Below are 23,904 nucleotides of genomic sequence, written 5' to 3' on the forward strand. Positions count from 1 at the left end.
CGCATGCTGCAACTAAGAGTTCACACACTGCAGCTAAAAAGATCCTGCGTGCCTCAGTGAAGATCTTGCACGAGGCAACAAAGATCCTGCGTGCTTCAGCTAAGACCCTGCACAGCCAAGTAAATAAATAAATATTTAAAAAAAAGAAAGAAAGAAAGAAAGAAAAAGGACTGAAGAAGAGTTTGGTATTTAAGACTCTCTATAAATCTATTCCATTACTAATCTACTTTTCCAGCCAAATCTTCTTTTTTGGCTGTGCCCCGTGGCATGCGGGATCTTAGTTCCCTGACCAGGGATCCATGCCCCTTGCATTGGAAGCATGGAGTCTTTTTTTTTTTTTTTTTGAATATATCAGTATAGTTTATTTCTTTTATAAGAGGGAGGAAAAAAGTCAATAGCTGTGAATTGAATTCTTGAAGAAGAATCTGTGCAAAAATGACTGTCATCATCTCAACTGCGAGCTATGGGAACACTTTGAAAAAAAATCTTTGGTTTAGTTTTCTTTCCTATTAAGCATTAAAAATTAGTAAGATTAACTGTTTATTAAATCATGAAAATTTAAGGTAAATACAATATATTTTCTTAAGCTGGAAAAGGAGGATTTGTGACTTGACTTGATACAAAATGAATGTATGCAACAGTGTTTTTAAAATACAGCAAATTTAAGACCCCAATAATTTTTTGAATGATTTTGGAAAGTATACACAGGTCAAAACATTTTCTTATCTGAATATATTTCAAAGGCTACTTTTTATGAAAATTTAAACATTCAGGCATTTATTTCACTGACACATTTTTGAATTATAGCACTTTGAATGCAACAGATGAAATGTGCATTTTTGCTCCATCATTTGCTAGTTTTCCTCCGGAAGCAGGGAGTCTTAACCACTGGACCACCAGGGAAGTCCCTGGCCAAATCTTCTGATACTTTTATTATTTTTCTTTTAAAGTGGTAAAATATATGTAACATAAAACTAGACTATTCTCTGTTACCCTAAACATACTGTGTTGCTTCTGTGACCTCCAGGACTCTGATTATTCTGCTTTTGCCAGATGGACTGGCTTCCTGCCATCTCTGCCTCCTGACATGATACCTTTACTCAAGACTCTGAAGCTTTTTTCCCCAATCACCCCAATTGGATGATCCCTTGAAATATGTTTTGTTTCTCTTAGGGCATTTATAGTACATACTAGCTCATATTATAGTTATTAATTAGTCTACATATTTTATTTTCCAACTAAATTATAACTTCTTTAAAGGCATGTGCTAGGTCAAACTGATTTTTGGATCCCCCGCCCCCGGCCCCCCGAACCCCTGTACTCCCAGTCCAGTAAATGATATAGTTTGAATACATGAAAACTGGTCAGGCACCAACTGTTCAAAAGGACCAGACTAACTTCTGGCCTAGGTCTGAGATAACTCACGGCACTCATGAACTCTACTCTCCGGGACCTCCTGAGCGCTCAAGACTCACCTGTTCTGGCTGGCAAACGGTGCCTGTTCTATCGGCAGGATGCTCTCAGGCCAGGGGGCGGTCTGATTTGGAGGCGCTTGTTGTTGGCTATACTGAGGTCCCCCTATGTTCATCTCTAATTCAGATGGCCCTGAAATGGGAGAAGGAAACAATTCCAAAATCTTACAACTTGTAATAAGGGAAGTTATCCGTTTTGGTTATAGAAGAGAAAGAGAAATATACAGTTTACAGAGAAAGACAGAAGCAATAATAATTAGGTGAAAATAATGAGAATTTTTGTTCTGAAATAGAAAAAAAGGCAAGAAATACCAAGGCTAATCACCCACTTTTTTTTTTTTTTTACGCTACGTGAGCCTCTCACTGTTGTGGCCTCTCCCGTTGCGGAGCACAGGCCCCGGACGCACAGGCTCAGCGGCCATGGCTCACGGGCCCAGCCGCTCTGCGGCATGTGGGATCCCCCCGGACCGGGGCACGAACCCGCGTCCCCTGCATTGGCAGGCAGACTCTCAACCACTGCGCCACCAGGGAAGCCCTAATCACCCACTTTAAAGACTCTCTAGATCAGCATTTCCAAGCCCCTTGGACTCAGGAGTCTTTATATTCTTAAAGTACAGCTTTTGTGTATGTGGGTTATATCTCACTGATATTTACTATATTGGAAATTAAAACTGGAAGAAGAAAAAATGATTATTAATTCATTTAAAAGTCATCATAATAGATCCACTATGTTAACATAAACAAGATTTTTTTCTTCCAGTCGTATTGAGATATAATTGACATACAGCACTACAGAAGTTTAAGGTGTACAGCACGATGATTTGACTTACATACATCATGAAATAATTATCACAGCAAGTTTAATGAACATCCATTATTTCAAATAGATACAAAATTTTTTTTCCTTGTGATGAGAACTCTCAAGATCTGCTCTCTTAACAGCTTTCATATATAACACACAGCAGTGTTAGTTACATTGACCTTGTTGTAACGTTATGCACCTGGAACTTATAACTGGGAGTCTGTGCCTTTGGACCGCCTGCATCCAATTTCCCCTCTGCCCACCTCCCCTCTGGTAACCACAAATCTGATTTCTTTTTCTATGACGTTGTTTGTTTGCAACACAAACAAGATTTTTTTAGCCAACTCTACTGTACGTCCATGACAGAATGAGAGTGAAGAAGGTACGTAATATCTTAGTATTATTATGAAAATAGTTTTGGCCTGGCAGACGCCCTAAAAGGGCATCGAGGTCCTGGACATACTTTTGAGAAGTGCTGGTCTGAGTAAAGGAGGAGCAGAAAGGTGGCCCAGACAGCTCAGATGTGCTCTTTCTTAGAAGTTCTCTGTAGAGGATTAAAGCTAATGCATGATATGAGCTCTTTAATGATTTTATTATCACTATCTGTAGACCTATTTTCCATTACAACAGATACTTTTCTGTTGAGTTCACAGCTTTTTCGAGCTTATTAAAAATCAGAGAAATTCAGCTACACAGTGAAGCTCACAGAGCCATATTTCAAGCTCAAAAGCCAGGTGCCATTCAGAGAAGAAACACGGAGGATAAATGAAATTTCTGGATATAAGGTATTTATTATGATTTTTAAATGAACGAATTAGCATTTTAAAAATTTCCCAGTTTATTTTTGAATGGAAATCTGGCCATTCTTAGTATTTTCATGTAAGCCTCAAATTATGTGAATTTATGTTTGGGAATCACACATTATTAATTTGAAGTACATTCTCTGTAGAAAGGCAACGTGAATGTCATCTCAGAGACAATAAGCCAAAATGCGCTGAGCAATTAACTAGAAAAAAAAACCGATGCTGGGGTAGGATGAGCGTTCTGCGTTATCGTGTCAAAACAACCCTGGGGGGCTTCCCTGCTGGCGCACTGGTTGGGAGTCCGCCTGCCGATGCAGGGGACGCGGGTTCGTGCCCCGGTCCGGGAGGATCCCGCATGCCGCGGAGCGGCTGGGCCCGTGAGCCGTGGCCGCTGAGCCTGCGCGTCCGGAGCCTGTGCTCCGCAACGGGAGAGGCCACAACAGTGAGAGGCCCGCGTACCGCAAAAAAAAAAAAAAAAAATTAATTAAAAAAAAAACCAATCTTGGCATCTTTCCATTAACGATTTAGCGCTTACTCATCGTGCACCATATCCAAGTATATGAAAAAGTACGTGAACGTCAACGTATCTGAATTATGCTAATGTACGAGGTAAGAGGAAGGTTAGTATGTCAATGATTAAGAAAATCTTGAGGATGAGTTGCATTACTTTTTAAAAAAAATAATGGTTTCATTGAGATATAATTCACATACCATACAATTAGCCCGTGTAAAGTGTACAATTCCGTGGGTGTTAGTGTATCTGCAGAGTTGTAGAACCAGCACAATGATCAATTTTAGGATGTTGTCATTCCCCCCAAAAGAAACCCCATGATCCTTAGGAGTCACTCCCCAGCCCTAGGAAACCACAAATCTACTTTCCTTCTCTACAGATTTGCCTCTTCTGGACATTTCATATAAATGGTATCACACAGTGTATCAGATCATTAATTTTAATAACATGTGAACTGTATCCAAATAGAATTCTAGTGATCCCTACATTTTGTGAGATGCTCTCTAAGAGCCTGCACTTTCAGTGAGGAACTGGGAGAGTCTGGTTTAATAGTCTAGGGTAGTGGCCCAGGGATCTGCATTTTAAGGTCCTGATGACCATGCAGAGTTAGGAACCACTGGTGCATCACTGAAATACTTCTTCAGAATATCATCTGTGTAACATTTATAGTGTTACAGTGCAATTCACTCCCTGCAAAAGTTGAAATTAGATAATTTAACGAAAATAAAACATCATAAAGGTAGTGGGTTCTCTTAGGTAACCGGAAAACCTGCAATTCTGTGATCCTATAGAGAGTTCCAGCAAAATCCCACTTATGACAGCTTGACGTGGGGGGATGACCTAAACCGCAAATTAGCAGCATGTCCTGACAGAACTTATGGAGCCTGCTCCTCTCTTCTTCTAAGAAAGGATAAAAATGAAAAGCACAGAGCACAGGAACTGCCTTACCGATATTCATGACCTGAGGCTGAAGCATCTGTCTTTGGCCAGGCTGGCTGCTGGGTCTCATGGGGATGCTGGCTGTTGGGTTCCGAATCATACCTCCTTGGATCGGCCGGTTCATGGCACTGGTGGTAGCAGCACAGGTGACTCTCACAGCAGAACTCTGAGGTGCCCACTCCCCAGATGGCAGGGTGGGCCGGGCAGCATTACTACCAATCATGCCTGCAGGCAAGCCAGAGAAAACGGAGATACAGTGACTGGAAACACAGTCAGCATGTATGAACACCAGACGATCTGACTCTGGTACGAGACGTCCATTCTCAATACACGGTTAGCCCAACAGCTCAGGCCCTCACCGGCACAGACACGGGCCCCTGGCTAAGAAATACGAGATGGCAATTACTACGAAGTTTTTCACAACACGGACTTGCCACTCTTTACAGTTCGGAAAAGCTGTTACAATTGTTCCCATATGTACTTAGAAACAGGTGCTGTGGCATGTGGATAACCCCAACTTCCTTCCTCAGGAAGTGAATCACATTAGCTGAAATACACGTCAATGCTTTACTTTCCAAAAGAGAGGTGAGGCTAAGAGGAACAAGGTAAAAACTGATAATCAATACTCTAATTAAAAACCCAAATCACAGAGAATATCCCATGAAGCCCCGGCCAGACTTTCAATCCCCAAATCCCTTTCTGAGCATTATTAATTTGTTAAGCTTCCAAGCTGACCAAAGCAGCCTCGGAAGCTGGGGGAATGACAGCATCTTTCCACTCCAGTTCTTTTTGGCCAAGGCAAGGGAGTGCCAACCACTTCAGTGGACCTGGACCACCACACTCCTGGCGATATAGGTCTAGGCTGCGTTGGGACAGATTTGTAAAAACCCTTGTATACGAGAGATAGTAACAGCTATGTGACCACACACACCAGTGAGAAGAGCACAACACTGCTGGGCAGATCATGTGTTTGCTCTCTCTGGCCTGCCCCCCGAGATGCTGGCAATGGCCAGACACGGGCTAAGACTTGATATCCTAAAGGGGAACAACCCCAAGTGAGGACCCTTCATTCTGAAGCGTTTAATAATGGATGTGTAACAGTTCTGCTTTCAGAGACATGGCTTGCTTTCGTTTACTTTTGTTACGATAAACAACTAAAAAATAGGGTATTATTTCAGAAATGGAGAGAACATGTATTGCGGATGGTTTTTCACTGGTGAAATGAGAATGTGCTCCATTAGGATGATTTAGAGTTAAGGGTAAATAGACTGAACAAGTTAGAACAATATTATGTTAATACATATTTTAAAAACCGTTTTAAGGCTAGGTTTGAATTATACAAAGATGTGGGAGAAAAGGCATTTTCTCTTTCAAAAAATCTATTATCTAATTAATATAACAAGATTATAGAAAGCACAGAAAGCAGGAGGGAAAATAATCCATAATTCGAAATGTTAATGCAGTTGTAACCAGGGTAGTCTCCTTCAGGTTTTTTTCATTTTTCTTTTCGAAACAAAGCACAGGCATTGTATGATCTTCATAGCCTGGATGTCAGTCATCTCCAGGCTGCCCAGATCTGAATATAGGTATATGCCCCAATTCCTAAAGGTTCCTCCAAGAACCCAGATCTTCTCATATTCCAATAAGAAGCAGCCACCTTTCATAAATCACTGGCTCCTTTTCCCTTACAGAATTTTACATAAGTCAATATTTTACTTATATAAATCAATACTTTATTGTAAAAATAATGTAAAACTAATATGGCATTGTTTCTGCGAATAAATAAATTAGTGATGTAGTCAGTGCCTGGCACATATAGTAGGCACCTAATAAATACTTGCTGAATGAATAAACTATTTTAATACAACATTCTTCACATTTCCCATGAATTGCTTACCAACAACAGAAAGTTAAAAAAGAAATCCATCTTTTCAACACTTAGATTGAACTCTTATTTTCTGTTAACTATCTAAATGGCAATGTGTATACAGGGGTTACAGACTAAGCTAAAAAAACACCAAGAATTAAAACCCAGGAATATAAGTTCTTTTTATAATATCTGTTTCTTTCAATGCCTTTGTCTCCAGCGGTACACTGTGAGCAGTTCTCCATCAGAAAACTTAGCATCCTAAGGGTACAGGATACCACAGGGTACAGATACCATAGGGTACAGGACGTGGTGGTAATAGCAATCAATGCTGCAGCAGTGATTCCTAGCCTGAACTGGGTGGAGGTTTGGGAGTACGGTTGCTGCTATGACGGTGACTACCACTTAGGAATATGCATGGGCAACTTGGCAGACACCTTAAGTTACAGCAGGTCAAGGGCCAAACCAGATCACAGGCAACTTCACAGATCTTTAAAAATGGAGCCCCTGGATCAGCTACTCTTAGGCCAGGCATACTACTATGTAAAGTTCGTTCTTTTTTTTTTTTTTTTAAGTTCGTTATTTTTAATTAATGTTTTTTTTTGGAATGAGAATTGCTATCGTTACGAGTATAAAAGGTTGGTTGAATTTTAAACCTTCATTCTGAAATTCGTCCAACACAAGTCATCAACTAACAGGAAATTCTGGGGTTATCAGCAGATTATCACGACAAGCTAGCAACCACCAAATTATTTTACACATATCACTACAATGTCTGGAATAGTAACTGGAGTAGAAGTGAAATAAGCCTATGCCATAGGATTAATGATTAGAACCCTTGTAAAAACAATGATCACAGAACAAAAGGGTCAGCTTACTTGAATGCTTTCCGATGTTTCATGTACCATGCTCGCAGTGAAAATTTGCAGAATTTAGTTACATTCAAATGTTAGTTTCTAGCATAAAAAATTTCACTTGAAAAATTTTACTAGTTTGATGTGGATGAATACATCATTAAGTTAAATAACCCACCGATAAAGTTAACAGCACATTCGAGCCCTTACCTGTGCTACTGTTCCCTAAATTTCCTTGGTTTCCTATCATCCCTTGATTACCCATCATTCCTGGCTGAGGTATCACTGAGTAGGGACTATTGTTTCTGATTGGTGGGAAAGGTCCAGCACCAGTTGGGCTTTGCAATGTGATGTCAAGTGGTAAATTCTGGTTTGGCAATAACCTGCCCAGTTGCCCTGGTCGTGGGTTATTAAAAGCTAAGGAGAAAACAAATGAAAATTTAAGGTTAATATAGGATAATGGAATATAGCAACAGAAGTAGTGTTCAGGGAAAATGTCGTTTGTAAAATAACAAAGATATGCATGTCAGGGACCAACTGCCTACATAAAAGACAAATTCACAGACAAAAAAACATGTGGCGCGAAAACATAGACTTGCAATCTAATCAACAAGTCCCTAATTTAATTCCTGACAACCTTTCAAAACAAAAGAAAAGTAAAAGGAAAAAAAAGAACATGTCTATTATTTACCATATATCTTTCTCCCCAATATTAACTTCTAATATTCAACTGTATTTGTTAAGGAAACTACTAATATTTTTTTTCATATATTATTTGAATTTAGCAATATTGCTTTGTCACAGCTGTGAAGCCATAAACATCTCCTGCATATAGCACCAAACCCAGATACGTGTGGTTTGGACATGAGACTATCATTTTTTAATTGGACTTTCCTAGGAATAGAATTAGGTTAAAAATGTCTACTCTCATTGGAAGTTAAAATCTTTAAATGTGTGAACTCTGGTACCTGAAGTTAGTATTGAAGCTTTAGGGCCCTGTTAAGTCTTCTCAATATAGCTTCTTTAAATTCCAGATACATTTATATATGAAAGGATTCTTATGGTTAGTTCACAAGAGTTTATTGTGCAGTAAGTACTACACCAGTGCACTATACTATCACACAGACAACCAGTGATTTGATAACAATGTTTCTACAAGAACAAAGATATTATAAATTACAATTCATAGAGCTATTATATTAAATAATATCAAGGACTTTATTTTCTCTGAATTATATAAACACAGTATGAAATAGAACATTTAAAACACGTTAACGTTCTTAACAATCAATAACAGAAATAAAATACTTAGAAGAATTAGGGTTTAAATGAAAATGATGTACATGCTTAAGCTGACTTCCTCAGGTTTAGGTATCTGGTTACCATTCAGTAGTCTGAATACCATCAGGAGGTACAGATAGAGGAGAAACCACGAGTTTTCATGCAGTCCTCTATTAACTCCGCTGGGTCATGAGCGTAAACCCGCTACTGTGTTTCTTACTCACTCCTCAACTCTCTGACTTTGTGCTCTCTCATAGGCCATAAGCAACCCTCCATTCCCTAAGAAGTAGGCACGTTTGACAGATAACAAGCAAAAACTCTGTGCTGTTTTACCCTTTTCAGAATGATCACGAATCACTTTGAGAAAAGATCTATTAATCAAGGATATTTTGTGATTTGGTTGATGGTTGCCATTTCTGATTTGAGAACAGACGCTAAGCTTTGGGTCAAACTGTATCTGAAGAGGGACAAATCATTCTGTTCACCAATTTAACACTGAAGAGGTTCTCCGTCTTTCTACAGATCATGTCCCTAGCGCAGGAAAGATATTTTCTTCCGCTCAAAACTATCGGACAACTTTGGCTAACTATCAAGTTTGTAAACTAAGTGTTCAAGGTGGAGAAAGACCTCATCTTAATCTTACAAAAATATAAAATAGGGAACTCCCTGGTGGTCCAGTGGTTACGACTCTGAACTTCCACTGCAGGGGGCACAGGTTCGATCCCTGGCCGGGGAACTAAGAGCCCGCATGCTGCACGGTGCGGCCAAAAAAAACCAAGAACAGGGAACTGAGATCCTGCAAGCCGCACAGTGCGGCCAAATACATTAAAAAAATTAAAAAACTAAAAGTAAGCGATAAAAGATGTCACTTATAAAACAGTCTAAGGTCTTCCAGCTGTATATCATACTAATTAAACTTAAGATGCACTTAGAAAACATTTATATGATAAATTTCCATGTAAAATGGATATTTATATGAGGATTCCTAAGAGATAGGACAAGATACTTTTAATGTGTGTAGCCCTTTCATGTATGAGTATTTTGATAAAAAATTTTTAGTAGTATATTATTCCTGAAAAGTCAGCATAACTTTCTAAGTTTCTGTCTTTTAAGTATTCAGCCATATATGAAGACACAGAAAATCTATTTTAAGCTCCATTTATGAAGGCAGTAACTGAAATGAAGGGAAGTATGACAATCACCCGAAGAACTTTATCAATGCAGGTCAGTCTCACTCCGTGTTGATTATATTAACCACAAGCGCCTGCAAAAAGGCCATGTTTACTAGAATCCACCCTGAATACTGTTTTGAAGGGCTGGGACGGTAGGTGGTGCTATCTGACCATAAAAACCTTGAAGTGACTAAGCTGTTTGCGTCAGATTTTAATAACCCCTGTTTCTAATGGTGATAACATGGGAATTTCTTGGCATAACCATCAATATCTCATACTCACTGCTCTGTGAAATTCGCAATGCTGTTTTCTGGGCTCCAACAGGTGTAACAGGGCTGCTCTCGGCTGTGAGTTGCATGAGGTCATTGATGATGGCTTGCTTGTCAACTGATCCAGCAGGGGCGCCTGGCCTCGTGTCTGGGAAAAGCTGTGGTAATTGACTATTCTGCAAATCATCCAAAATCTCCTCCAAGTTGTCCAGCTCACTGCCAGGCTGCGGTTAACAAACAGAAGGGTTTATCCAGTCCCACGCGAAGAGTGGGCGCCACAGGCCCGGTTTGCAATTACAGACCTAACCGGTATAAGGCACCAGAGCCAAACAAGAGATGCAGACACATGCGAGCCTCAGGCCTAACAGTTAATTGATCATCTTTAAAAAAAATTAAATCAACAAAGGACAAATAATTTAATCTCTTGCTCCTCAGTTTCCTCATCTGTGAAAAGAGAGATGCCTCAATTAGAAAGACAGCTCTCTTCTAGCACTGTGATTCACTGGCAATTTATAAATTCCCCTTTATTTTATGCTAATAATTCAATTAATTATGAGTATGTGTATTTCTAATTAACCATGGGTGTACTATGACTTACAGTCCAGGCCTAGGTATGTGGTTAACTCTCCTGACGAAATAACAACAACAAAAAATTGGTGGAAAATATGATCCAAATTTACATGAAATCAGTATTTAGTAAATGGTCATTTCCTTTTAGAACTTTGTTTTTTCTTTCTTTCTTTCTTTCTTTTTTTTTTAAGAGCAAGGAGTGAAACGCACGAGGAGCTTGAAGTAACCATGAACAGCTCAGCCCTGTCTTTTCCATTTGAGTGGTGTTTTTTTCCTGCTTACACTTTCAGTTTCGAATGACACTGGCTTTCTCAGTCACTCACCAGCTTTGGTGACAAATGCAGGGAAGCAGGATGAAAACACAGCAGCTATTAATTTGACTTTACAGAAGCCATAAAAATATTTCTTACAGCTTTTCCCTTTATTAAAATAATTTCAACTACCAACATTAAAATAATAAGGTACATATCACCACTATTTCACACCTAGTGCTTTTCTTCCAGAGAGCTCAACTGAATTTATATTCGTTTAAGTAGAACCTATCTGTGTGCCAAGTATTTAAAATCAGACAGTGCCAACCACATAAGAAAATGGCTAAGTTAACTCCCAGGATTACTTTCTAGTGAAGAGAGTGGTAAGAATGATTCTTCTGATGTGCAGGTGGAAAAACACAAGTTAGGCAACTTCCCCAAAGTCACTGGATGGACTTTGAATCCATGACCATGTGACTGACCCTTTTGTCTACACTGGCAATTCAAATGAAAGCATTTACATCTGACAGGAGGTATACTTAAAGCAGAATGGCTTACAGTTTTATTCTATACACTAGAAGCTGCATTTACTAAGGTTTTTGCAATTTATGGCAAATGTAAATCTATACAGGAAGTCTTTTTACTGGACATAGTTTCTCAAGTTAGGAAGGACACAATGAAGTGATATTTTATTGGATTCTTTGTTCAGAGTCAACTAGCTTAGTGAGAACTTGGAGATCCATTTTCCAGGGAATTCCCAATGCACTGTTTGAGTAATTACAAGACCATTTTCTAGTTAGTTTAGCCACCCGTTTCTAATGAAAAGAGGGAGGGATCAAACTTGGGAGAGCTACATCTTAGGTAAGGGTTAGGTTCCAAAGTTAGCATCCTAAAGTATAGACAGACACAGACAAAATGATCCTTAGAACGGCTCGGGAAGGAACCTTATTGTATGTCCCCTCCACCAAGGGCAACACAGCCAGTTCTCCCTCCAGAGTGAAAGCACATTACTGCTTCTCTGGCTGAGCCCGAAATGACGAAGTTTAACGCGGGGGCCATTCCGCACTGAAAAAGCCTGTAGCTACATTTCCACACTACTGGAGCTTCAAGGGAACCAAAACCCAGTTAAGCCTCTTGAACGGTGGGCAAAACTGCTCACGTGACCTAACCATTTAATAGCTATCTCTCCTTTTCTTTTTTCTTCTTCTGAATGTGTATGGACAATTTTGGGTAAGTTAAACATGAGTAAAGTGACTCCGTTGGAAAGCTATCGTCATCATGTTTTGCTGAATACGTAAGATACAAACATCAGTGTAATAAGCACTTATCACCCTCTGAGGACAGTGCCTGGAACATAGCAATGGACACTCAGTCAACCCGATGAGTTCCCTCAACTATTTTAACCGGTAATTTAAAACATTTCCCAGAATCAACTCAATTTCTCATAGAAATTCCTATCATTTCTATAATTTCTCAGAAAAAAGTTTCATAAAGATGGATAGGGACACTTCCCTGGTGGTGCAGTGGTTAAGAATCCGCCTGCCAATGCAGGGGACACGGGTTCGAGCCCTGGTCCAGGAAGATCCCACATGCTGCGGAGCAACTAAGCCCGTGTGCCACAACTACTGAGCCTGTGCTCCAGAGCCCGCGAGCCACAACTACTGAAGCCCATGCGCCTAGAGCTGGTGCTCCGCAACAAGAGAAGCCACTGCAATGAGAGGCCCGCGCACCGCAACGAAGAGTAGCCCCCGCTCGCCGCAACTAGAGAAAGCCCGCGCACAGCAACAAACACCCAGCATGGCCAAAAATAAATAATTAAAAAAAAAAAAAGATGGATAAATATCCTTATGGTTGTATCATGAAAACAGCTACAGAGGTATTAAGAGGTTCTAATAAACTGTGAAGTTTATTGCTATCCTAGGAAACCAGGTTTCCCTACTACAGTAATGCTGCCTTGCGTAGAGTATTTTAAAATTCATTGTTTGTGAAGGGGTGAGAGGGTGGGCCGTAATAAGTAATAAGCTACTTCTTTTTTTTTTTTTTTTTTGCGCTACGTGGGCCTCTCACTGTTGTGGCCTCTCCCGCAGCGGAGCACAGGCTCTGGACGCGCAGGCTCAGCGGCCATGGCTCACGGGCGCAGCCGCTCCGCGGCATGTGGGATCCTCCCAGACCGGGGCACGAACCCGTGTCCCCTGCATCGGCAGGTGGACTCTCAACCACTGCGCCACCAGGGAAGCCCAATAAGCTACTCCTTGAGAAAGCTTTGCAGATGCCTTGAATGAGAGACGGCCCAAATAAATAGGTTCATATAAACGATAATAAAAATAAAGTATATTATTTTCCTCAATGGATGCTCTTGTATTTGCTCCCAATCACAGACATGTGTAAAAGAAAGCTTTTACAATATAGATTAATAGTCTGGGTCCAGACTCTCACCTTTCCTTTTTACCTTTATTCTTTTCACACAAATAAAATGATACTTTAAACCATCTTGAATAGAAAAATAACCATCATAGTTTCAAAGAGTTCTAATGATAGAATTCATGATTCTTCCTTTGTGATCTACTCTTGTGTCGAATATGATGAGTTTAAAATAAGTCTAAGGTTAATCTCTCTATATATATACATAGCTATATAAAACAATATATTTAGACGGTTTAAACCTATTTATTGGTTCTTTATTTCAAATAATTACATGATTTAAAATCCATGATTTTCCTTGATTTTTATTTTTAAAAAGCATATATTAAAACTGATTTTCTAATTTTAATCTTTGCCATTTCTAAGAGCTGATCAAATTCAACTGTGTTTCAGTCTAGCTTTGACAAGTAACTAAAACACTTATTTGTCTTAAGAAAGTCATGCAGGGACTTCTTGGCGCTATATTCAGAAGGAACTGGTTCTTTGGAGAACCTTAACTATGGACACTATAGTATATGAATTCATTCAGCTTACCATCAGAAAAACGCATTATGAAAATTTCCCCACTAGAGGTAATATTGCTTTGCTTGTGTTTATTTCTTGTCAGTATTTGGAGTATGCATTTAAATTAATCTAACTGTCTCAACTTTACTTGAAATGTTCTTTTTCAAGGAGAATACCTCTACACCTTTGGTTGCCTAGGAATAAAATTTGACGACTACGGGCATTTTCTTCTGTAGTCACGTAAGTCCTGGAAGGGGTGCATTTGATCACATGAAGTTTCTGATCAAACATTTCTGCCCCCTAAGTAAGCTTTCATTCTCATCAAAAGTTCTTCTAGTTCCTATCTAGTTCCTTTCTCAGGCATGATTTCTTCACAAAACAAAAAGATTAATGCCTTCCTTGAAAACGCTTTGCCAAGATACTTCGAAGTTTTGCTTAGGCATCTCTTCGAATGCTCAAATTAGCCACATCAATTTGAAGAGTTGGTTTAAACTATTTCAGGCAGAAAATGAGTCAGAAAGATTTTTGTAAAAGTTCTACAAAATGAAAATTGGACTTGATTTCTGCAATTTTTTCTGGTTTTATGAATTTTTCATGTGTCAAATCAATTTGTTTTCTGAAGGAAATATAAAGAACACACGTATTTTAATACATGTGTTCTAATAAACTACGAAACAGTGTTTCAAACATTTTTTTACCAACTGTTATTTCACCACATTTGCCTAACATAAAATTGCTTTAAAAAATGGCAACACAATTCTACCACAGTTGGAGGGAAATTTTCAGGACACTAAGAGTTTAAAATACGGTTTGCTTTTCTAATGGAGCCAAATAACAAGAAGAAATTCTTTATAGACTATTTCTAAACCCTCATCATAAGTGGCCCAGCAGCATTAAGAAAGAGCAAAAGAGTACCATTTAGTTAGTATCATTTACACATGCTCCATTGTGTAAATAAGTATATAACTTAAAAGTCAGTGAACATATCGGAAATTTTTCTGTCATTGTTTCCTGTTGGTTATGAAACACTGTAGAAACAAATGTTGTTTAAATACTCTACCAGGTGAAGAATGCTATTTTAGGTATAATGGCACCATCGAAGTACTTCCTGCCCTTAATAAGTTAGTGATAGGTTAAACACACACTCGGATAATGGCTCTTTTCTGAGTCAAAATAACAAGACAGTCAACTGTGCAATTCAGGCTCGCTAACAGTTTAACTTGCTGAATAAAAATGTGTTGTGTTCCCCTGAAGTGAAAGAAAAACCTTTGATAAATTTGTACAGAAGTCAGTAGGAGATACAATCAACCTGTATTTGGGAAAAGTGAAGGAGGGTGGGAAGTGAAAGAATCCCTGTTTTTTTTTCCTTCTTAAAGTCAGTCATTCTAACTTTGATCTAAATTTAGGTAATGCATACTTCCTGTGGTAACCTTTCTTTTCAAGCTGCAATGTTTTTGATGTTAAAATTGCTCTGAAGCACTATTTTTTTGGTGGAGTTTTAAAATGGGAATAGATGGAGGGTAAAACCAGGAACTGGGTTTCATTAAGAAAAAAATACTGTGTGTATGGGTGTGAGTGTGTGTGTGTGTGTGTGTGTGTGTGTGTGTCCACCCAAAATGACAGGTTTGTGCTGATAACACTCTGTGCTTTAAGTTCCCAAAGTAAGATAATGTTGATCAGAAAAAACATTCTTTTAAATACCAATTAGAAACCTGCAAGTGACTCAAGGACTTTAAAAAAACAAACAGAACTTCTTCTTTGTCAGTGTCTTGTATGAAGTTAGTGTAATCACATAGGTAAATACAGAAATGCCAAACAGCGCCCTCCTTCCCTGACCCTCTAAGTCCCTAGGGCCTCAGGCCTGGGATAGAAATAAATTCTGTTTATGGAGCAGGGGACCAGCCACTTAGCCACTGAGCCAAGGGGGACCTCATGAGTCACCATCTTGCCCTCTAGCATGTGTCAAGAGACCTGAGTGACAGTATCTCTGCCTGCCACTCTGAGCTGCCACTAGCTCTGCGTATTCTAATCTAGTAAACCTCAAAAGATTAAAACATCTACAGCTGTCAATATGCTTTTACACCATACTTTATCCAAGATATTGTTATTAACTTTCCCCTGAGCCCCCGGGTCCCCCCATGCAATGATCTTACAGCATCACAGAGTAGCTGGTGTAGAGAACTCAGGACTAACACCTAAGTTTAAGGATTCATCCTCACCAAAGGTGTTTACACAATTACGCTGTTTCCCTCACGAAGGGCACAAGGAATGGTAGCAGCTGTCCAGACATCAAAGTGAAAGACAGACAGGAAGCTGCGTGCTCAGGACCTGGAAGGAGGCCGGCTGTGCTTGGCCTCGGCACCCGCCCCCAGTCTGTGCTCTCCACCCCAGAGCTGCTGCTGGGTCAGCCTCCACCCGGGAGGTCCAAGGTGACAGCCAGGGGTGCTCCTCTCTCTCTCCATGCACACCTTGTCCCTGAAGACAGCGACACCTAAAATGTCCACTTGTAAAACAAGTTTCAAGGCCATATCAGTGGACCATTTTCAGTAGAGAGGCCTGTGCAGCTTCTGCACTTCTTAACCCATCACGACTTATGGCGGCGCTCAGGGATGGCATGGTCCATGAAGTCCTGGATCTTTACCCCACCAGTCGTTGATTCCCCGGAAAACCCTTTATGCCAAGTCATTATTGTCAGCAATAAATCATTTTTTTTTTAAATAGGAAAATTTTAAACAGTTTGCATTTTCCCTCTGTGATGTCACTACCTCAGAGAGTCATCAAGAATGACTCTGAATATCACTTTAGCTATCCTTGATTTTCTCAGGAAATTAATTTTTCACGTAAGAACAACAGATAACGCAACCTATTATTTCAGTTTTGCACTTATATTTGATGGTTCCGCTCTACCAACATCAAGGCCAACTTTACCTCCCCTCTACTCTCCATTTCCCCTTAAATACTTCCTATGCCGATGGTCTAAGAAATTCTTTAGCGTTAAGCAGAAGTCATGATTGAGAATAGAGAGGTAGAATGATCTTCACTGAGTCTGAAAACCAGTCAGACTCTGCTCTTAAAAAGGGAAAGGTGAGTAAAAAATAATTTAAAAGTCTGTCCTGACAAAGCCCACTTTTGAGGAAGTGATTATCTCCAATCTAGGTATGTTCTAATAACAGGGGTCAGCAAACCCCAGCTGGCCTGCGGGCTGAATCCTGCCCACCACCTGTTTTTGTATGGCCCATGCACTAAGAATGGACTTACATTTTCTAATAATTGGAAAAAAAAAAATCAAAAGAAGAGGATCTTGTGACACGCAAAAATTGTATAAAATTCAAGTATCAGTTTGACTGAAACACAGCACGCTCGTTTGTCCCTGTGTAGTGTCTAGGGCTGTGCTGGCAAGCCAGGGGTGAACTAAATAGCTGTGGCAGACAGTGTGTGGCCTGCAAAGCCTGAAATATCACCACTCGACCCTTTACAAGATAAAAGCCAGCTCTATAGCGACGTCACTCTTTGCTAGACAGAGTGTTTGGAACACGCGGCCTCAGTGAGAATTAACTCTGTTTCAAGGCAAGAACAAAGGAGAAGACTTATTTTTATCCAGTCACCTGAGGCCTCAGGAGGCCCCTGTGGAGAAATTCCTGATGGCTGTGGATCAGTACACTTGCGGGGACACATGACAAACCTTACCTGGTCACTGGGCTCAAAGCTCATCTCCTCCTTCTCAGTTTTCATAGTGATTAATTTCGTGTTACTGGCAGGGTCTGTCTTACTGTCCAGTCGCTCCAGTTTGGGGGTGATTTCTGGTAAACCGATATCTTTAGTGTCATCCTTATCGAGCAGGTAGCGAAGCAGTGCATTCTCTTTCTTCTTGGGGCTCACTGGCTCCTGCTTAAGAGTCACCTCGGACCCAGGAGCTGTGCTGCTGGCCTCCTGGTTCAGCTCTTTGCCCGTGGCTTCCGCTGTCAGCTTCGCCAAGTCCACGGGGGAACTGCTGTCCTGCAGGAGTCTGTGCAAAATCTTATGCTTCTCCTTGAGCGAGGTTCCGTGCGTCGACCCAGAGCCAGGCAAGCTGCCTGTGGAGTCCTTGTTGGTGTCCGACAGAGCGCCAGGCAAGGGCGAGGGCTCCATCTGGTCGGATTTGGTGGTTAGCAGCTGCAGGAGTTTGGTCTGCCCCTTGCCGTCATGCAGTCTGCCCTGCCCGTCAGGCCTCTCGCCGCTCCCGGCCTGGGGCAGGCCGGCCTCGCTGGCATCCTTCTGCTCCCCCGGGTGGCAGCTGCTCTCTGCTGGCCCGGCTGGACCTTCCGAGGGCTCCCCGTAAAGTCCGAAACAGTCTTTGGAGTCTAAGCTTCCCATCTTGCTGAGCGGGGGAGGATTCATATTCACCGGGGAGTTTTGCAAGTTGCCCATTTTGAGGTCCGGTGAAGCCAGCGACGACCCCAGTGAGACTCCGTGCCCCTCGCTGAGGGCCTGCAGCGCGTTGAGGGAACTGTTGGTGTAGCTATGGCTATTTCCTGTGCTGCTGCAAACTCCCACGGGGGAATGCAAGCTTCCTGCGGGGGAAAACTGACTGGGGGGGATTCGAGGGCTTCCGGCCACCCCAGGGCTCATGCGATGCCTCGGTGAGAGCATGGAGCTGGGCTGTCCTGGATTCAGGCCCGGGCTGCTTTGTGAGGGGCTGTTCATTTTGAGTGCATAGTTACTACCCTGAGGAGTGGTTGCCTGCATGCTCGACACGTGGTTCATTCCCCCGGAACCACCAAACCTGCCCATGGGCATGCCCATTTGTTCCTTTGGGCCGTTCATGGGGAAATTTATATTGCTACTTAGGGTCATGTCCTGACCTGGGTTCCCACTGCACATGGCCTGATGGGCAGGGCTGCTAGAGCTAATTGGATTCAATGGCTTCCCCATCGCTTGTCCAGTCAGATCCGGATTCATTACACACACATTCTGCTCTCTGTAGGGTGAGGAAAGAAATATAAGATAAAGGGGAAGATACTGAGCAAGTTGTTATTAATTTTCGAAAATGAGATCGCCTCATTTCTTTAAAAGAACGAACGACACGGAAGGAAAGGATAATACTTTGATGAAACAATCTGCAATTACGGGCAAGAATGAACACGCAGTGCTTTGGACCAAGAGGGATGTTTTTCAGTCCACTCATTAAGACCTGTGGTTCTACAGAGGAAGTTGTGTTTAAATGTGACTACTACCATACTGAAAGCATAGTTGCTAGACAGGACATTAGCGGGCTTCCAATTACATAACATACCTTTCTCATTAAACGGTACGTTATCACGAATAACCGAGAGCTTGTACTGTCTGAAAGAAACGACCCAAACAAGTATAGCTGCCTTCAATTATCTGCCAGATTACGATTCCTAACAACAGACCCATCTGTGAGCCTGGAGCATGATGTGTGCTACTTGGCTCAAGATGAAGAGTAAACTTAAGAGGGAAAAAAACTTGCCCCTAACTCTTCGAAACTCTGCAAGTTTTAGAGCCAATAATGTTACCAAAACTGTTTAGAATTAGATTACCTGTCTAACAGATCCCCCGCCTGGGTCCCCCTGGAAGGCAAAGCAACAGCCTCTCAGCCACACGGAAGGAACTGCAGATCGTCCCGAGTCTGTGATCTCATTCCCCAACTCGCAGGCAACCCTACTCCGCTCCTGGTCTCAAAGCAGGTTTGCTGAGCTGGATGATTTTCCAAGCCCTATGAGCTTTAATTTACAGCTTGGCAGTCACTCGTGAGTTACCAAGCGTGTTCACAAATCCAAACAAAACAGGTTTCACAAATTGTCAAACACCAGCTTTCAGTCAGGGGGGTGAAATGTGGCACATCTGTAATCACTTTCAAATTGTTTCAGTTTGAGGTCGGATTTATTAACAGTTGGCAAACAGGGCTGCTTGATTTTTTTAATCCGCAATGAGAAAATAATTGAGAAATGTAACAAAAGAGAACTCCAGAGCAACTTTAGATATCTGCTGATAGCACCTCATAAAGTTTTACGTAGCACACACGTAAATATTTACATAACTTGAAATACAATCATTTTCCTAAATTTGTGCTCTGAAACTATATGGTTACGACACTTACTTTAAAATCAACATGCAAGTTTCCTTACTTTTATTTTTTATGGAAATGTTCACTACCCTTCAATTTAAAGTCTAATGTCAAAAAAGTTAATTTAAACCTGAGAATAATAATCTAAAGTATTCCTTCTAAGCATATGTATATTTGAAAGTTTTAGATTTAAACACACAGGAGCAGAAGTCATTCTATATTCCTGCCCTGCATGTATCACTGCTGGGAACTGATCAATTTTCTTCTCTGATGTAATAGGCAGTCAGTCATGTCAGAGCAAAGTGAGTGCTAGTCTATGTCCTTCCAGCTGGGTGTTAAGATTCACTAGTACTGGGAATTCCCGGGCAGTCCAGTGGTTAGGACTCTACGGTCTCACTGCCGAGGGCCCAGGTTCGATCCCTGGTTGGGGAACTAAGATCCCACAAGCCACGTGGCACGGCTTAAATAAAATAAAATAAAATAAAATAAAATAAAATAAAATTCACTAATATTAAGGCTAAAATTCAAAGTGTAGCCCTACTTTGAATTTCAGTATTGGGAGTTGTCTTTTAGCCAACAGTTAATAACAATTTAATTTTAACTTAATTTATCTTTTACACGCCTGGGGTTGGTCAACAGAAATGTCTACCAAACCTGACAAGCTCTGGGATGACTTCCTGCTTTTGGAACCTTTCCTCCTGACTTGGGAAGGGCAGGTGGTGTCTCAGAACAAGGCTTACCTGTGCAGCATATGTAAAGATATCACAAGCTGAGGTTCGTTAGTAGTCTGAGAACGGATGAGCTTGCTCTTCGTTTGTGCAGCCACGAGAGTGCCGTCGGACAAGGAAAAACGATAGATCTGACTGAATGCCAATCCCTGTCTCAGCACTGCAGGCAAGCAAGGAAGCAGAACGCACGTTTAGAAACAAAATCAGAAGGTGAGGGCCGGACAAGACATAATAACAGTAATAAACTTCGTAGAGTGTATTATTTTCCTACCAGCAGGTTAAACAGAGTTGTAAGTAATATTTCATGACATTAGAACATTATACATTTTTAAAAGCACGTTTATCTTTCACTCAAAGTACCGATAAATTCAATATACTGTTTCTTCCCCCCCCCCCCCCCCCGCAAATGAAGCTTGGACCCTTAAACTACGCTCTTTTAAAAATCTTCAGTATCATGGCAAAACTGAGTGTAAACAATTTATTAGCTCAAAACAAGCTTTACAATGATTTGTCTAAAATGTCAGGAAACAATGCAATGCATAAACATGGTACCTCTACAGGGCACAATGTGCCTTTAATTTCTCTTCAAACTAATACAGTAGTAAATGTTACAGTAGAACTTATGCCATTGAATATATTCTCCGAATATTCATCTTGAAGTTACGTACTGTTTACTCCATTATCTCACACTACTACTCCCCAATTCTGTTTCTCGGTGTGTAAGAAGTATTATTTCTGTGGTCAGGATAACAGGAAGTAAAAGATAAACAATCACAGGAATCCTTTCAGAGAAAAAAAGGCTAAATAGAAAACTGAAATAATAAAAGTACAAATCTTAGTGACATGGAATTGGTTTAATGTCTGGATGAAGAGTCAGGCGTTTCCATTTTCAAGACTAGAGCAGAAAATATAAGACTAGGTTAAAATAATTTTCCTTAAAGTTTCAGATTTATCTTTAAAACAACTGTATTTTAAAACTGTCAAATACTGCATATTAAAAAAGAACACTTCAATTCAGAAGACAAAGAGCCATACAGTTTAGTTACCTTCGAAACCACTTTATCTAAACCACTGTAAGAAGACTACCATTTTCTACCGCATAATCCTCAGCACAAATTTTGCGGGCTGACTAGCTAGTCCCAAAGCGGCCAAGCACATTCATCATTCCACAATATTACCACGAGAGACAGAGAGAGAAAGAGAGAGAGAGAGAGAGAGACAGACAGACAGACAGTCAGACAGAGGTAGGTGCTGACACACAATGTGGATTCAGATTTTTTGGTAAAATTTCACTTTGAGCAATTTCCCTGACGAACACCCCTGCAGTTCCAGGTATTTAGGGACATGCAGTATTTAGGTATTACTTTCTGCCACCAACTGCTGCATGATTACTCTGAAGTGGCAGTACTGGAAATGAATTACTGTACATACACGTACCTTGCTTTGTACACCAAGTATGCCACTAAAAGGTGGCATAAATACCATTTTTATAATAGGACCCATATTTCCGATGGCTTATAATTTCAGAATTTTACCCGACCTTGGCTGTGATCCCTCAAGGTTTTCCATCTCCATTTGGTCTATATCAAACACCTCTGCTGAGTAGATTTGTGTCAGCAAGCCCCTGAACGCATGCAGGAAGCTCCTCCACGTAAACAAAGCCTTCCAGCAGATTTGTATTCAATGCAAATGACTACCTTCAATCTGACTTATTTCACACATTTGGATGAAATGTATTTTATACACTGCGGAGTTTCCTTGCAGTGGGTCCCATCTGTTTAAACCTAGCATAGTGCCTAGTACATCTGGGTAAACCCTTTTCTAAGGAATCATGAAGCCACAGGATTAAATGTGGGGCATTGCTACTCAGGGCCCAAGGACACTGAACACGGCTGCTGATGGGAGATTTCATATTCTTTGTTACTATTCTTTTTATTTTAAACCAGATCTAGTGAAATGGCAGGTTACTTATTGATTTCTGTCAACTGTAGCATCTTTATTTCCTCTTACTCTTTCCCACTTACAGAAAAATGCTGGAAGACACAAACTGTTGGATTATGTGCTTATTTATTTCTAAGAAATAAGGATGAAGAAGATAAACAGGATGAATAAGATGAGGGAAAAATAAGGGAATGGAGAGAGAGGTCATTTACCATGACTTGTACTTTTTCATAATCAATCTTAAAAGCATAAAGTTTAAACATACAAACACTCTTGGTAAATGCCAAGGTCATGGATGCACGTTAAACGGAAGATGACCAACTAAAACTTGATTTTCAGTAATGAGTTACAAATTTTTTCTGCAAAAATGCAGACGATTTGCCAAACTGAGTTATAAGGCACAGGGCCCCTGTCCCTCACAGGCAGCGTGGACCCCACAGAATCCAGGCCCATAACCAAGTGCCCCTGCCAGGACATGCAGGGTCCACGAGAGGAGAGTCAGAAGACCAGAAGGAAAAAGTGTCTCCCTGGGCTTCCCTGGTGGCGCAGTGGTTGAGAGTCCGCCTGCCGATGCAGGGGACACGGGTTCGTGCCCCGGTCCGGGAAGATCCCACGTGTCGTGGAGCGGCTGGGCCCGTGAGCCATGGCCGCTGAGCCTGCGCGTCGGAGCCTGTGCTCCGCCAACGGGAGAGGCCACAACAGTGAGAGGCCCGCGTACCGGGGTGGGGGGGAAAAAAAAAGTGTCTCCCTCCCCTATGGAGTCCTGCTAAAGAAAAGAATTTTCTCTTTGTTCTCACCAACTTAACAAAAACCCAGAATGTACTTGAGAAAAAGTGATGCTGCAGAAAGAACCATGGGAGCAGCGCGGTGGTGAAGTGATGGCCAGGACGGGCCTCAGATCCAGCTCTGGAGCTGACACTTAAAAAAAAAAAAAAAAATTTATTTACTTATTTGGTTGCACTGGGTCTTAGTTGTGGCAGGTGGGCTGCTTAGTTGCGGCCCATGGGCTCCTTAGGTGCAGCACACGGGCTCCTTAGTTGTGGCATGCAAACTCTTAGTTGCGGCATGCATGTGGGATCTAGTTCCCTGACCAGGGATCGAACCCGGGCCCCCTGCATTGGGAGCGTAGAGTCTTAACCACTGTGCCACCAGGGAAGTCCCAGGAGCTGACACTTTCTAATCGAAGGCTTCCGAGGCCATGTCACCTGTGTCAGCTCCCCACTGACAGCACAAGAGTCAAACACCCACTTCCTAGGTGGGCTGTGGCGATCAAGGGGCTCACGGAAAGAGGGACAACGCCAGGCAAAGGGCAGGTGCTCAAGGAGGGCTGAGTCTTGGGTTCAGTTCCAGGTGTCCTATTAACTAACTGTGCGACCTCAGACAAGTCACTTCATCTCTTTCGAGAAACATCTGGGCGGTCTTCAGTGGTCGTCATCTGGAAGGAGGGCTTGG

The 23,904-nt window shown here is 41.3% G+C and overlaps 1 protein-coding gene across 6 annotated transcripts in view; it reads right to left on the bottom strand.

Moving 5' to 3' along the window:
• NCOA2 (nuclear receptor coactivator 2) overlaps positions 1–23,904 on the bottom strand; it is a 269,851-nt gene that overhangs the window by 24,020 nt on the left and 221,927 nt on the right. For 5 of the 6 annotated variants that reach the window (XM_082858344.1, XM_082858348.1, XM_082858343.1 and 2 more), the window contains 6 exons: positions 20,524–20,671; positions 17,404–18,673; positions 9,984–10,194; positions 7,459–7,665; positions 4,537–4,752; positions 1,476–1,605 (listed from right to left, as the gene is read on the bottom strand). In XM_082858344.1, the coding sequence (XP_082714470.1) occupies positions 1,476–1,605; positions 4,537–4,752; positions 7,459–7,665; positions 9,984–10,194; positions 17,404–18,673; positions 20,524–20,671 (2,182 nt within the window). The remainder of the gene's footprint in view (positions 1–1,475; positions 1,606–4,536; positions 4,753–7,458; positions 7,666–9,983; positions 10,195–17,403; positions 18,674–20,523; positions 20,672–23,904) is intronic. The other variant, XM_082858347.1, reaches the window with a different exon arrangement.

Source organism: Leucopleurus acutus, assembly GCF_964270905.1.
Source record: "Leucopleurus acutus genome assembly, chromosome: 17".
Lineage (NCBI taxonomy): Eukaryota > Metazoa > Chordata > Mammalia > Artiodactyla > Delphinidae > Leucopleurus > Leucopleurus acutus.